Below are 15,233 nucleotides of genomic sequence, written 5' to 3'. Positions count from 1 at the left end.
CCCAATCCCCACCTGCACCGCAGGAGCTGCTCGCCACCTGCTCAGCACTGCCCGGACGCCAACGCAGCTGCTAAAGCCAGACTGATTTTATTCAAATTGCAAATGTAAAACAGAATAATAAAAAAAAAACCAACCCAACCCTCACCAGCTTCAGAGCAGAAAGCCGCAGGTAAAACGCGCCCGGACTTTCCTTCTCCTTCGCCCTCCCGTGTTAAGGCTGCGTTCGTCACTGGTGACGGGAGGGAGGAGGGACAGGTCGAGCCCCGGCTCCTGTGCCCCTCCGGCTCCTTTGGGAGAAGTTTGGCACAAATCCGGCAGGGTCAAGCCCAGCGCGGGGCGGAGCAGGGTTCCGGCCGCACGGCCACGGGCATTAGTGGGTCAGCGTGAAGCTCCGAAAGCTACGGGATTACCTACGGGGCTGCGGCGAGGCGGCGGGAGGGCAGATGGGAGGAATGTGGCAGAAGAAGGGGTTTGCACCCCCGGCCGAGGGGCCAAGTCTGCAGCATGGGGCTTCGCCTCCCCACCCGGGCTGGCACACGTGTCTCGACTGTAAACGGCAAGTGACGGGGGCACCCAGCTCGCCCCAATCCCGGCCCCGTGGCGATGAGAACTAAAGGCCTGGCTGTACATGCAATTTTTAGGCAGCACATGCTCAGCAGCTCGGGGCGGAGTGGGACTCGGGGGCTGGGGTGCCACACCCCGAGTGGTCTCGGTGCCAGCAGAGAGGAGGAGGGAGCCTGGGGCCGCGCCGATAGGTCACTGCCTGCATCTTGGGGGTGCCCCCCCCAGAGCCGCTGTGAGACCTGGTGCATCGCTCCCAACCGGCAGTGTCAGCCCCAGGAGCCTCCGCCAGCTGCGATGCCTGGTGCACAGCTTGGCCATTGCACCCACATGGCTCCTGGGGGGCTCTTGGCACTCCAAAAAGGGGCTGCCCCCCAGGCAGCCAGCAGCTCCTGGCTGCTGGGGGCCCTGGGGGTGCAAGGCCACCGTCCTGGGGGACACCTCACCCTGGATAATGTCGCAGGTGATGCAAGACCACCGGGAAGCGTCACCAGGGGATCGGGGCGGGCATAACTGGGATGCTGGGGGTCTGGATGCTGGGGTACTGCTCCCTGCCTGCTGCTTTCAGCACACAACTGATAACTTAACCTGCTCCAGAGCCTGTTCCTAACTATGAAGATGGCCGGGTTTGGGGGAGGGCGTGCGCGTGGGGCAGACTTGGCCCCGGGCAGCGCTGGTGGGCAGCTGCAGGCTTGGTCACGGCTCTCCAGCTGCAGCCCCGCAGGGCGAGGGGAGCGGGGGGCCGCCCCGGCCCGCCCCCCTCAGTCCGTTTTCCACACCTTGTTGAGGAACTTGACCACCTCGTCGTAGATGACGAAGACGATGGCCACGTCGAGGCAGACGCGGCCCAGGCGAGGCACCGTGCCCTTGTAAAACCTGCCGGGGATAGAGGGGGGCCATGCGGCTGGGTGCCCTCGCAGCCCCCTCCCCACCCATCCTCCCCCCCGGCCACCCCTGTGCCCCCCTTGCCCGCCCCCGCCACAGGGCTTACGCCAGGGGCCCCTCGTATTTCATGATCTGGTAGGCGCAGTCCCAGGTGCTCTTGTACTTGTGCGCTTCCAGCCCCTGTGGGATGGGAAAACCAGGGTCAGAGGCCAGAGCCGGAGGCACGTCCGGGGGGATTCTGGGGGAGGGGGGACAGCTGGGGGCTTGCCAGGAGGAACCAACCCGCCCTCGCCGCTGTGGGCCACCGAACCCGGCAGGGATGTCCCCACCTCCATGCGAACACCTCCCAGCACCCCCACGGCCCTGCTGCAAGGGGACAGCATCCCCAGGCGTCTCCCAAACCTCGCCGGCATCGGGCGCCTGCCCCCAGGGCTGCACAAAATGGCTCCCAAGCAGCGGCTGACCCTCACCCGATGCAGGCAGAGCGGTCCCACACCGTGCCCCAGTGCCGTACCTGCATCCTGGTCTTCACCACATCCAAGGGGGTGTTGCCAAAGACACTTGCAGCTCCGGCAAGGGCTCCAAACACCCCCGTGACGAAGGGGTTGATGACCTTGTTGGGATCATCCCCTGAAAAAGAGGAGAGGTTGAGGGCAGAGTGGTGGTGCGGGGATGAAGCACGGCATCCCTGAGGGAGCCCGCAAGGAAAGCCCCAGGTCTGGCTGCTCGTGGTCAGGGCTTGTGCCGTGCCGAGCTGGGGACCGGGGCATTTGGAAGGGACCATCCAGCAGCACCAGCCCCGCAGAGCCCACACAGCACTGAGGGGCTCAGGGAGGGGGTGCTCCAGCACCAGGACCCTTCATCAGCCCCAAGAGCTGGGCCCCCCCAGCCCTGGCTTTCATCTTCCTCCATCAGGAGAGGCTGAGCCTTGAGAAGCAGAGGGTGTGCCGATGGAAAACCCAAGCCCAGCTCCCGAGGGTGGGCTGGGGGAGCCAGTGGTGCAGCCGAGGTGACCTGGGGGGACGGGGGCACCCTACCTTTGTACCAGTTCTTGAGGGAGGTCATGACGAAGAAGCGGATAGCCTGGTTCGACCCTTGCTTGAGGACTGTTGCAGTTAAGCCCTGGTAGGTCCCCTTCAGTCCTGCAGCAAGAGAGGGAGTTGGAGGGGAGCACCAGCCTCACCTAGGCAGAGAAAAACCTCCCCAGGCCACCGGTCCCAGCCTGCACCCATCTCCGCCTCCCGCCCCGTCCCCACAGTGTGGGGGTTGTGTGTGTGGGGGGGACAAGCCACAGCTTCCCCGGGACTCACCCTGTTCCCGAACGATCTCCCGGACGCCGTGGAAGAAGCCGCGATATTTGGGCTTGGGGGAGCACTGGTCATGGATAAACTTCACCTGTGGGGAGACGACGTGCTTGTCCCGGCTGAGGCGAGGCGGGACGTGACGAGCCCTAAAGGGCTGCCGGCTGCCTCTCGCCTTGCTCTGGGGACGGTACCGAGACCAGGGCCGACCCACGTGGCCAGGCAGCACCGGGTGAGACCACGGGGGAAGCCTGTGCCCACGGCCAGCAGGGCGTTTTGCAGAGGAAAAGCTGGGAAACTGCCAGTGACCGCCTGGGTTTTACAGTACTGAAATGGGTGAGGGGATGGCTCCTGGGTGGGGGGCTCCTCCCCAGAGCGGGAAAGAGGCCACGGCTGCTAGACCTGGCCTCTCCATGGGACTTTCCAGCGTCAGCTGCTCCCCTCAGGTCCCCAAAAGCCGGCCAACCCTGGCTCTCGCCCCCTCCCGGCCCGACGCCGGGGCTGGGGGATGCTGGTGGCTGCCTCCCACCCACCTTTATGGTCTCCATGGGGCAGACCACCACCACGGCCTCGGCCACGCCGGCGCCCAGCCCGCAGATGAGGCCCCGCGTGCTGTCCAGCCGCCCCTGCTCGTCTCGCATCTGGTTGCTGAGGAACTCGAACATCCCGAACCTGCGGAGGAGCCGCTGTGCCACCCCCTGGGCGCCCAGCCGGGGGGCTGCACCCCCCTGCTCTGGGTCCGTCTCCGGGAGCAGCCACGCGTGCTGCGAGAGGACCCTCCCTGTCCAGGAAAGCACTTGGCTTTGGCAAAACGCCGCTGGGGACACCGAGGGCAAGCCCACCCCCTCTTCGTTTGCTGCTACCCAGGGTCCCCCCCAACTGTCCCCATGCCACGGGGGACTCCTACCTGACGGCGGCCTTGGGGATGGAGCCGTACACCAGCGAGCTGAGCCCCCGGTAGAGCCCCCGGATGCCATGGTCGCGGACGGTCTGCTTCACGCAGTCCCCTGCGGCACAGCACAGTCACCCGCCACACCGAGGGCCGCTGTGCCACCCCCCCCAAACTCCGCTCACCCCCCCAGCTCCAACCAGGCTCCCCAGGAGCCTCTGCATCCGTCCGGCGGGTTGGGGCAGGGCACCGGGCACGCGCTCACCGATGCCCTTGTAGCGCGGAGGGTTCGCCTTCTCATCCAGCTGCAGCTGCGTCTTCACGTACTCGGTGGGGAATGTGATGCAGATCTCGATCCCTCCGGCCAGGCCGCCTGGGGGGAGAGGAGGGGACCCTGGGGTCGGGAGCAGCACCGCGGCCCTCCAGCACCGCGCGGCTGCTGCCAGCTCCACGGCGGCTGAACCCGAGGCCTCTGGCCGCGAGGCCTGGGCTGGGACGCGGTGTCCCTGCCCTTGCCAAACCCCTGGGGACTTCACATGGCAGCAGGGCCCCGTGCCAGCCTGGCACCCTGCACGGGCATCACTGCCTGGCCACGGCAAGAGCCGGCGAGGGGGTCAGCTGAAGGGGTGGGATAACTGGGCAAAACACCACACCCATGGCTGCTGTTTCAGCACAGGCTCCCCCTCAGCGGCACCTCTCCCCCTCTGGAGCCCTACGCCCCGCAGGTGAGCTGCCAGCACGTGGATTTATAAACCCAACCGGCCCCAACGGAGCTGCAGGAGGCCCAGCACCGCTTGCCCAGCACCAGCAGGAGCCCATTTGCAGACCCGGCCACGCCAGCGTGGAAGCGCAATCATCATCAAGCCTGTCTGGCCGCCCCGGGCTCACGCGGCGGCTGCTGGGCGCTGATTACGCCGGCTGAAGCCTTTCCCACCACGGCGCGGGGACACGCCAGCAGCGAGCGACGCGGGCTCTCCGCGGTTGGGCTCCCCTTGGCTCGCTCGAAGCACCTGCAGCCGGACCTGCCTCGGGGCAGCAGAGCCGGCCCCGGCTGGGCTGGGCGTCCCCGGGAGCTGGGCTCGCCGCGGGCCGGCCGGCGAACCGCCCCGCGGCTCCTTTGCTGGCACCAAAGCGTGGCTGGGGCTGCCAGGAGGAGCAAGGAGGAAGCGCGGGGCCGAACCAGGCTCCCCCAGGCCTCGCGGGGGCAAAGCCCGCGGCAGCCCGGGCCAGGGCACGAGCCGGCACCGGGGCAAAGAGCCCGACCGGCAGCCTCCCTGGGACTGTGCGATGCTGGGGAGCCCCGGGACGCTGTGGACTGGGCGCCCACCAGAGCAGCCCCCGAGGGCCTCCTGGCTCCCTGCCCAGGGAGGGCGACTCGGGCCCCATCCCGCAGGACACGGCACGTCTCCCGTACCACCTCTGCCGGCTGCTCCAGCCCCGCCACGTCCTCAGCGTGACTCAGCAGCGCCGCAGCTCCTGCCGCAGCCACCCCGGGCAGGCGGCCTCGCCGGCACAGCTCCGCCACATGCCGGGGGGAACGTGCTGCCATCGCGGGAAGGGCCAGCGCAGGGGCTGGGTGCAGCGGTGGGTTATCCCGCTCTGCGGCCGAGCGCAGGCCTGACGCCACGCGGCAGAGCACAGCTCTGCTTATCAGCACCCTCCAAAGTTCCCTGCGCGCGGACGCGGACAGGGGACACTGCAGCCCACAGGACGGGGAGCCGGGCCACGGCTGCTCCCCGTGACAGCAGCAGGCGGCCCCAGCTCCTTGGACCAGGGCAGTTTCTCATATAGTCTCATTTCTTTTGTACGGCCTCCAAATTTACAAGAGATACCTGATCTCTCTGGTGCTGCCTCCAGCTCCCTCCCGCAGGGTGCCGCCAGCGAAGCCGCTCACCCAGTGCAGGGATATTGGGGTGGGCAGGCTGGCATCCCCCGGAGCACCGGAGGGGAAGGAAAACAGCCTTGCTGCGCTCCCTCCGGCAGCTGGGCAGCACCCACCTTCGAACAGCCTCACCCTGCTTTCCCCGCCAGGCACAAGCAGCAGCGGGCTGCGCTCGTCCTCCCCGAGGCAGGCAAGAAGCCGTGCCAGCGCTCAGCACGGCCGGACGCAGGGGAGCCCAGCCTCACGCTCCAACAGTATCCCCCTCCTCCCGCAGGCACGGCGGGGATGGGGACACCGTGGCACTGACTGCCGGTCCCCCATCCCCAGGGCAGAACCCACCAGCCCAGCCTGGCAGCATCCCGGCCCTGTGGGGCGCCGGGGACGGGGCGCGAGGCCAGCCCGGCTCTGCCGCAGCAGACAAAGGCCCCTTGTTCCCCTCCGTGTTCCCAGGAGAGGCTGGAGCTGCTCAGCCCCGGCCAGGCGGGCGCCTCCCCGGAGGCGGCGATGGGCGACCACCGCCGGCCATTACACCTCTGCGGCACCCTGTGCGTTGGCGGCATGGGAGGAAGCTGTGGCAGCCGGCTCATGCCACTGCTGCCCGGCACCGGCTCTCCCCCGGGCACCACAGGAGGACAGCCACCATCCCCAGGGTCCCCAGAGCTCTCCTGCTGCCCCCTCAACCCTCTCCCAACTTTGGTGCGTCTGTCAGAGGTGGCAGACGCTGCCGGTGCCGTGGCAGAGGGGCTTGCTGAACACTCATTTCTCCTGCAAAGCCAAACAGCTCCTGTGGGAACAGCTGGCGGGTCCCCGGGGAGCAGAGTGACGAGGAGCAGCGTCCTCCAGCCGGGTGCAATGGTCCCTGAAAAGCTGAGCACCAGCTGGCACCTCTCTGTGCCACTGCACACCACTGTGCCACCAGCCTCGCCGCCCCACAGCCGCACCGACGCCCCAGGCGCTGCCAAGGCCACCTCCCTCCCTCCTACACCGCAGGCCTCAAGTGCGGGACTGTTTTAAGAGCTGTAAACATCCGTTCCCTCTTGGTCCCGTAGCACCAGCTGCTGCCCTGGCACCTCCAGGAGCCAAGCAGGGAAACACGCGGGACAAGCACCAGCCCAGGAGCAACCAGCGCCCCGGCTCATGGCAGCCACACCGAATGGCACAGGGAGGGATGCTGCACCTCCCGCAACCCGCCCGCGGCCTCAGCAGCCACCCAGATTAAGGGCATTTGTCCGTGCAGGGGAGGCAGAGAGGCTCTGCCTGGCACCTGCAGGCAAAGCCGCGTCCACAGGAGCCTGCGAAGCGCCCGGCAGAGGGGCAGCACGCTGCTCCTGGGAACCGGCAGCCCCTGGGGCCACCCAAGCCGAGGAAGGAGGAACGGGGCACCCGCGCCGGCTCCCCGCAGCAAACCGAGGGGCTGGATGCAAAAGGTGTCCCTGTCCCAGAGCCACCGAGAGCGGCCGCCTCCCTGGCACGCCGCAGCGCAAACGCACGTCGCCCCGTCTGCGGCAGGGGACACCCCAGGGCTTGCGCGGAGCGGCAGGGGCACGGCCGGACGCCGGCACCCTGGCAGCCTCCGGCACCACTCGCCGGGGACGGAGGAGGGGAAGGGACCCTGCCCTAAGGCCGCCCCGCTGCTGCGCAGGCTCCGGCACCCCTCGGGCGGCCGCGCACTGGCGAGTTACAGGGCAGGCGAGCAGGTCTGTTCAGAGAAACGCAGCCGGAGGAGGATCCTCTCCCTGGCCCTGCTCGGGGAGGTGTGCTGCCTGCGCTGCCAGGTCCCCTCCCTGCCCCCCAGTGTTGCTCTGGCCCCAAATCCCACGGGAAGGCGCGCAGAGGAGGGACTCCAGATGCGGTCTGTAACTTGGGGCAATTTTATCCTCTTTTGCTCTGCCTGCAGAGACAGAGCGGCACAAACCACCCGCCTGCAGCCCCTTCCCTCCCTGGAAGTGCTCTTCTCTCAAGCATCCCCTCCCCACGCTGTTTTATTCCAGCAGAAACCTTATTCTATGCAAATAAATCACCCCATAGCCCACGAGCAGCAGCTTCTTCCAACCCCCTTCCCTCACCAGGGCTGCCAAGGGCTTCGCAACCTGTTTACCCGGACTTTAACCGGCAGCTTCAGCTCTTGCAACACCGCGGAGTCAGCAGGAACAGCCGGCAGCGAGCACGCAGGAGGTGAAAGAGCAAGCGGGGCAGCCCGGATGCCGAGCCAAGGCTCCCGGCTATGAGCTGGATGCGGCGGAGCCAGAGGAGAGAGGACGCCCTTCAGGGAAGGTCGCTCTGACTGGCCACAGAGAAGGTGCTGTCGGCGGGGGGATCCCGCTCCCGGCGCCAGGAATCACTCCCTGCCTGCAGCGAGCCTGCGAGCGCTCCGGCTGCCAGCCATCCCGACCCCGCGGGCCCAGCGGGGAAGGCAGAGGAGGGAAAAATACCCATTCGTCAGCCACTTGGCATGGTTTTCCCCGAAAAAGTTTAGCTCCCCTCTGTGGGAGGGCCAGCAGGGTTATTCGGGGATGTGGCCACAGCCCTTGGACGTGGCTGGGGAGAGCTGGCGGGAAGGCGAAGGGGATTTTTGGGGACAGCAGGAGGGTGCTGCCCCTGTGACGCTCACGCAGCACGTGATGGCATTGGTGCACGCAGGTTCAGCTAACGAACTCAAACCCCATTAGCAAGCAGCTTCTGGGGACACCACCAGTCACCCCTCGACCACCCCACCCTGGGGACCCCAGCTCCGGTGCCCAGCATAGGGTGGGTGCCGAAGGCCGGAGGATGCAGCCGTGACGGGGAAGACGAGCAGAGCCCCAGGGGCCGACGCAAACCAAGGCTGCACAGCCAGGGCCGGCACTGCCACCCCGGCAACCCCCCACCTGGAGGGGAGCGTCCCAGCGAGCACCCGTGGCCCGGTTTGGGAGCCACTGAGGGCAGGAGGTGGCACTGGCTCTCTGCCACTCCTGCAAGTGACCGCGCCTGCAGAAGCATCCTGCTCCTGCAGACACAGCAGCAGGTCTCTGCGCGGCTCTGATGAGAAGCGAGCACCTGGAGAGCAACTTCAGCCTCTCTATTTTAAGGGTAATTTCACGTTAAGATACACAAGCACCTGATTTCCACACAAAAAGCTCCTTTTAACTTCAGATTTGGCAAGATCCTTTCAGGCCAGAGGAAATCATTCCTAAGGGCCTAGAAGCAAAGCAGCAGAGCTCCCACAGGACCCACGCCTGAAGCTTGCCCTTCCTGCCGGTTGCGCGGCTCAGCAGCCGCTCCCAGCCCCTCTCCAGAGCGCTGGCGAAAGCTGACCCCCGTGTTCCCCCGTTTGGGGGGCACCCGGCCCACCTGCAGAAGGCGCAGGCGTACAGGGTGAGCTGAGCAGCCGTGACGCGCGGCGGGCGCGGGAGGCAATCCTGCCCGCCTCCCGGATGCTGGGCTTACCAGGGGACTTGGTGCCCTGCCCCGTTAGCCAAGACAGCTTTCAGAGCTGGGGAAATAAAAACCAAAAAGAATGAAAGACCAGCAGAGTGCTACAAATCAGGGAGGCAGAAACACCCAGCGCCACTCATGACAGTTCTCTGCAGCCCAGATGCTGCCCCGTCAGCAGCACAAGACCTCTCTGCCTGCTCCCTGCCGCCAAGGGACGCTGCAGGATCGCCCTCGGCAGGATCCACGCTGCTTTGGAGCCACGCCATCAACACAGCCCAGCTACGGGCCGCGATGGAGCAATCCCGCCGTGCCTGCGGCGGCGGAACGCGTTCAGCAGGCTCCACCCGCCACGGGCCATCTTGTGAAACGGGCACAGGGGCAGAGCCCGGCTCAGGCGCAGGCAGGTGCTTCGCGGGGGACGGCGCCGGCTTTCCACCGCGGTCCTCGCCTGGGCACCTCCGCGCGCAGCCCTTCAGCGCCCATCGGCAGCCCCATCCTTGGGGAAAACCGCCACGGGAGCTGCTCCTCGGGGAAAGGCCTGGGATCAAGGAGGGCTGTTTCCCCCAAACCAGACTGCCAGAAGATCACCCACCTTTTGCTTAGAAGGGAAAAAATGTGTCCGGCGACAGGTCAGCCCATCTCGGAGGGCGTCCATCCCCTGCGCTGGGGCCCTTGGATGGTCTCCTATCTGATAGGGACAAGGCCGGCGGGGGGCACGGGGGTTCCGCATGTCCATCGGTAAATACACACGTGGCCACTTTCGTCACGGGAGCGTGTTACAGCCAGGCTGGCGAAAGTCTGATTCCCCCACCGGGCATACACAGAACGGCAAACACGAAACGCACCTCTCTGTACCCCATGCCATCGGGTGGGTAAACAGCCCCGTGCAAACAGCGCTGCAGATAATGCTGTGGATGGGATGGAGTAATTTGTCCCTAATCTTACTGGAACCGTCCTGTTTCAACAGGCCGTCCTTTCACAACCTGCTCATTCATCACCTCTTTGCATTTACTTTTCAATGGACCAATACTGCAATAAATCATTATTATATTTTAAACTTCTTGGCTATGAGTATGATGGCAGAAGCCCTCTCCCTTTGCTCGCAGTCACAGCATCATCTGCATTTGATGCTGACTGCACTTTGGGGACTGCCAAGTCCCCCGTCCTGGCTCAACTCACCTTCACCCCGCCGCCCTGCGCACCCCAAAGCCCCGGCCAACCCATCACCCCGCTTGAGACACCTACTTTTTAAGTGTCCAAAAATCTTTCTACAGACATGCAACAGGGAGCCGACGTCGGAGCCCCAGCGCAGCCCCAGTAGCTGGATGAAGGAGCCGCTGCCACGACTGAGGCTTCCCCAGGGACAGGCTCTGGTTCCCCGGCCACCAGCACAGGGGAATGACTGCTGTACCAGGCACTGGAGCTCACGAAGAGAGACGAGATGGCAAAAAACCAACCCTTGCTGTCAGGAGGTGACCCGAGACCTCAGGGCACAAGCACGGGGTCACCACCGCCCAGGCAGGAGCAGGGAGGCTGCATTGGCATGCACCGCACAAGGCCGTCAGAGATGAGAGACGCTGCAACATCCCTGAGCTGTCAGCTCAGCCTCCAGGAAGATGGATGGCTCCTTCCGATCATTTACGTCAACCCAGAGAAAATGGTCGCCTGCAGAATGTCAATGCAGAGCATCAGGCATGTGAAAATCTCAGAACCTCACATTTCAAAGCCTGGGGTTAACCCCAGCTCACACAGAATTCATTCAGGCTGAAGAAGCTGGGCACCCTGATGTGGTGTCCCAGTCCTGGGGCTGACAGCCTCCTCACACCAGAAGCCTCAGGGCTGCTCCAGCTTTCCACAGCAGCCGCAGCCCACCAGGGCTCACAGGCAGGCAAGGACGCGCTCATGGCCAGCGTGCTCCTGCCCCACACCCCGAACAGACGACAGCCAGAAAAGGCAACCCCGGGGGAAGCCACAGCCAGGCGTGACGCACCAAGGGCCAGCAGACCTGGCAAGACAGGTTCCCTCCACGCTCACCAATCCTTCCCCATGGCCGTGTCCAGCCCACCACCCAGCTCCCCCAGCTCAGCGTCAAGGGGGAACATCCCCCACTCTGCTGTGAGCACCCGGCATCCACCTGAGAGGCAGGGAGCGTGCCACACCATGGCCATTCCCAGCAGCACAACCTCCCTCCCACCCTCCCAGGAGAGCAATGGCCCTGGAAGTCCAGGTAGACTTGGGACATTTGGGAAAGGAGTCCTACTCTGCAAGAAGCAAGTCACAGCTTTCACACCCAGTCCCTGACTCCTCTCGTCTGTAGATACAGCATTTCCTAAGAAAGATCGTATCAAGAGGTTAACACAGAAGAGGAAACTGAAGCTCTAATTATTGCTTTGTTTGTCATGTGCTCCTGGGCTCCATGCTAAAGGTGTGCTTCAGGCCTTTGTCTTCATCTTCATACCTCATCTCTTTCTCCCTGCGGAGTCCCTCTCCCTCCTGCTGGGACTTGGTGCCTGTCACTGCTATTTCCCAGTGGTCCTCCATGTTTGTAGCAAACATCAGAGCAACAGCCACGACCAGTGCAAGCTCTTTCCAAATCAAGCACCGCGCAGGACAGCATCCAGGCGTCCTGCCTCCCTGACCAGGCAGGATTAGGTGTAGGCAGGAACAGCAACTGTGCACCAGCCCCCGGGCGAGCAGGGGTACCATGCAGAGAGCGAGGCGGGAGGGAGCAGAGCCCAGGCTTCAAAGCTGGCTAAAAACAGAGTAAGACTGTACTTTGGGCAGGGCAGGCAAAGCCTTAAATCAAATGGCCACCGCTAACCAGGAGCAAAGCTCTCAGGACGAGGGCAGGGGAGCAGAGGTTTGCCTGCAAAATGGTGAGAGCCATTTGCGCTGGGCTCTAAATAGTCCGGGCTGGCTCGAGCTGACCTAACAGCCCTGCAGTGCCTGAAACCCCCCCCAGCAAGGAGCCCTCCAGGGAAACGCAGGGGTGACCACCTCTGCCAGCTCTGCAGTCCGTGCTCCTGCCTCAGCGCACGCTGCCTTTATTTTGAGGTCCCCGCTCGGCCAACGCAGCGTGGCCCCATGCTGGGAGCTGCACAGTGGACCAGCAGCACCCGTCCCTGAAAGAGCCCGGCGGGCTAAAGGGTTTGCTTTGGAAACCATGGCACAGAAACTGAAAGCTGGCTGTGGGAGGCTGAAGACACAGCTGGACTCTCGGGTCTCCTGCTAACAGGTTATTACCCAGCTGAAGAGACATCAGCTGGCCCTCAAACCAGCTCAGGAGTTCACAAAAAAATTATGCCAGCTTTACAACAGGTAACTGAGCCAGCAGGTGAGTTAGAAACTGACACAGATAACATCCATGTCAGCATAAAGCCTGCATATTTACCAGTCTTTTAACCAAGTTTAAGCTAAGCCACCTTACGCCAAACCTTAGTGTCCTACAGCCATGTCAATTCTGACCCAGTGCCAAGTCAGAACCCACTCTGTACCATCAGTTCAGAGCCTGGGGGGCTCTTCCCCTTGCAAAGGGGGCATAGGGGTCGATCAGCGGCAGGGACCCACACCCACTCAGCTCTGCCCTCTCCGGAAGCCCAGTCTGTAGGCAGCACCCCCAAGACCAAGTCCTGGCAGCGACACTCACCCAACCGGCCAGGACGGCCAAGCTGCCTTCATGTGCTCAGGCCACACATGGGGACACAGCACCCGCACAGCCTGCGTGGTCACAGCAAGGTGAAGTGCTGCCCTGGCACACAACAGCTGCTTGGACAAACAAGAGCCCATTAGCAAATTAATTTTTAACTTTGCGTTTGTCTGTTGTGACAACCGAAGGAGAAGAGCTCTTGGCAGCCGGAGCTCCACTTGCATCTCTTCAGAAGAGCCAGCCCCAGCCTGCTCAGGTCTGGGCAGCGTGAGGGAGCTGTGCCTCCCTGGCAGAGGACCTCAGGCACACACAGGGTCTGGGAGCAGATATGCACCCAGGGTAGGACAACGGCTGCTTATTTAACTCCACCAGTACAAGGCAGATGAAGCACAGCACAGTAGGAATGGTCCATCTTGCACACCTCCAGCTCTCCAGAAGGTCGAGCTTTGGAGCACACACCCCTGTCGGGCAGACAGGTGTCAGATTAGAAACCCTGAGAGTATCAGCAAATGCTTTGAAGTTGGCAGAGCAGCCACAAATAGTACTGCATGTCCCCAGCAAGGGGCTGGAGGGCTGAGCAGACCGGGACGCAGGGAGTTAACAGCGGCGTTCTCCCATCTGCGTGGTTCTCTAATACAATTAGATGCCACAGAGCCTTGGCTGGACTTCTGCCCGTTAACCAATTACTCTGATTTGCTGCATGCGAGGAGAGGACTAGCATCTCAATAGGGTCCTTCTTCCACCTCTGCAGCCTCACGTGGACCCAGAAGAGCTCCTCCAAGGGGAGGCATGTGCAGCGCTCTGCTGTGTAGCCCAAACTGACACCTGGCAGAGGTGACAAGCACCATGTTCCTTCCTTTACACCAGAACAGCTTCCAGGCACAGCCACGGCAACTTCGCTGGCAGGGGAGAGCAGGGCAAGGCTGCCGCTGCCTCTCCCGGGGTATGTCGATAAGCCGTCTACAGCTGATGATCCCCAGTTACAAACCTACACCGGGGCGATGAAAGTCTCTTGATGGACCGGCCCAGGCAGTGACAACCTGACACATCGCACATGGGCAGTGAGTTGGGAAAGACTGGGACGGCTGGATGGGGAGCAAACAGCTCGTCTTTCTCATCCTAAGCTTGGATTAAATGCTATTTAAAAGATCTCTAAATAAAAAAGGCCTGAACTAACAGCCCACTTTGAGGGGGTGACAGCACAAGTCTTAAGACCCCTGAGGAGCGCAGAGCGCTGCAGGAGCCGGGCCTCACGGAAGGTCTCATTGGAATGAGACGGTACCCTCTCGTTCAGCCGTGGCTGCCACCTCCTCGCGCTCCAGCCCATTGGCCGGGCAGCAGCGCGGACCCCTCCAGGCGATGTGATGCTGGGAGCCCTCCTCACTCTTTGCACGCTCCAGCGCTCGCATCCATTTCCCGTCACCGGCAGTTCTCCGGAGCCACGTGATGGGTGGCTGACTGCTGAGGCAGGGGCCAGCGCTGGCGGGCAGAGCTGGAGCAGCAAGGGCTCGGCTCCCCGTGCCCAGCCGGGGGGCAGGCAGACCCTCGCTCCTGCCGGGTCCCCGCTACAGGAGGCTGGAGCTCTGCCCTCGGATGGGAGCAGGGAGCTGGGCAGACGAACAAAGGCACAATCGCAGGAGGTGGAATTGGCTGGAAAACACAAAAGCTCTGGACATGCCCATTGTGTCTAGGCCACGATGGCTCATTTCAAAGGGAAGACACTCATCTCCACTCTGGGAATCCCCCTGTGAGTGGCAGGAGAAACCAAGGAGCTAACGAACGGCTACAATGGAGTTTAACAAGCCTGCAACTGTCTTGGACTCCATTCAGCTTGAAGCTGAAACCAGCTACGAGCAGAAGGAAGGGCATTAACTCTGCAGTTACTGCTGCGCTTGGAGCCTGTTTAGATCCCAGGGAAGTGGTCAGAACCCGACAGGAAAACATGCCCTGATCCACGAGGACTGATGCTGAGACACAAAGGAGGGACCAAGAAGCCGTCAGAGGAGCTGTATCAAGCAGCGTGCAAGACGCCTGGCGCAGGGACGATCTGTGTGCTGGCGCTTCAGCTTTCTGCCGCCTTAACGTCTTCAGGGGGTGCATAAGGAGCTCCCCTGCTGCTGCCTCTTCCATCAGCTCAACTCCTTCCTGCTAACGTGAAAATCTGCCCTGCTGAACAGGGCGACTGCCGCAAGCCCCGCGTTCACCCTGCGCTGCCGTAGCGAGCACACCGGCACCGGTAGCCCCAGAGTGACGCTGCGACCCCGCCAGGAGCAGGGGAGCCCAGAGAGCTGCCGCCCCAGCTCGGGATGCATCTGCCGGGGCTCCGCCGCCGCGGCCCGCCCCGGGCTGCCGGGGGCGAGGGGCGTGTTACGGGCGCGCGGCGGGGCTGGCTGGCTCCGAGCGGGCCGGGAGGCAGCGACAGGGACGGCGCACCTGCGGGCGGCGGGTCAGGGCAGCCTCCGCCCAACGCGGATGCCCACGCTGGCAGCGCCGGCCGGGCGAACCCCACCCGGGGCGCGGGCGGGAGGAGGGAGGAAGCCCCGCGGCCGCGGGGCGCCGCTTACCTGCCAGGATGGCCTTGCCGGGGTGGGTGAGCTTGGCCTTGCCGGCGGGGGCGGCGGCGGCCAGGCGGCGGGGCGCGGCGGGGGCGGGCAT

General features: G+C 64.0%; 1 protein-coding gene across 1 annotated transcript; it reads right to left on the bottom strand.

Annotated features, from left to right (window-relative positions):
• Nucleotides 1-1,281: 1,281 nt before the first annotated feature.
• On the bottom strand, nucleotides 1,282-15,233 carry SLC25A1 (solute carrier family 25 member 1; the record flags this gene model as incomplete). The annotated part of the gene is made up of 9 exons (XM_082007662.1): nucleotides 1,282-1,437; nucleotides 1,553-1,626; nucleotides 1,961-2,076; nucleotides 2,484-2,588; nucleotides 2,757-2,841; nucleotides 3,281-3,419; nucleotides 3,655-3,754; nucleotides 3,902-4,009; nucleotides 15,143-15,233. 9 exons carry the CDS (start codon nucleotides 15,231-15,233, stop codon nucleotides 1,323-1,325), a joined length of 933 nt encoding a protein of 310 aa, XP_081863788.1. The 3' UTR covers nucleotides 1,282-1,322.

Source organism: Phaethon aethereus (assembly GCF_964289735.1).
Source record: "Phaethon aethereus genome assembly, chromosome: 17".
NCBI lineage: Eukaryota > Metazoa > Chordata > Aves > Phaethontiformes > Phaethontidae > Phaethon > Phaethon aethereus.
Note: the sequence above shows the minus strand (reverse complement) of the source record. Positions and strands in the feature narration are given on the sequence as shown.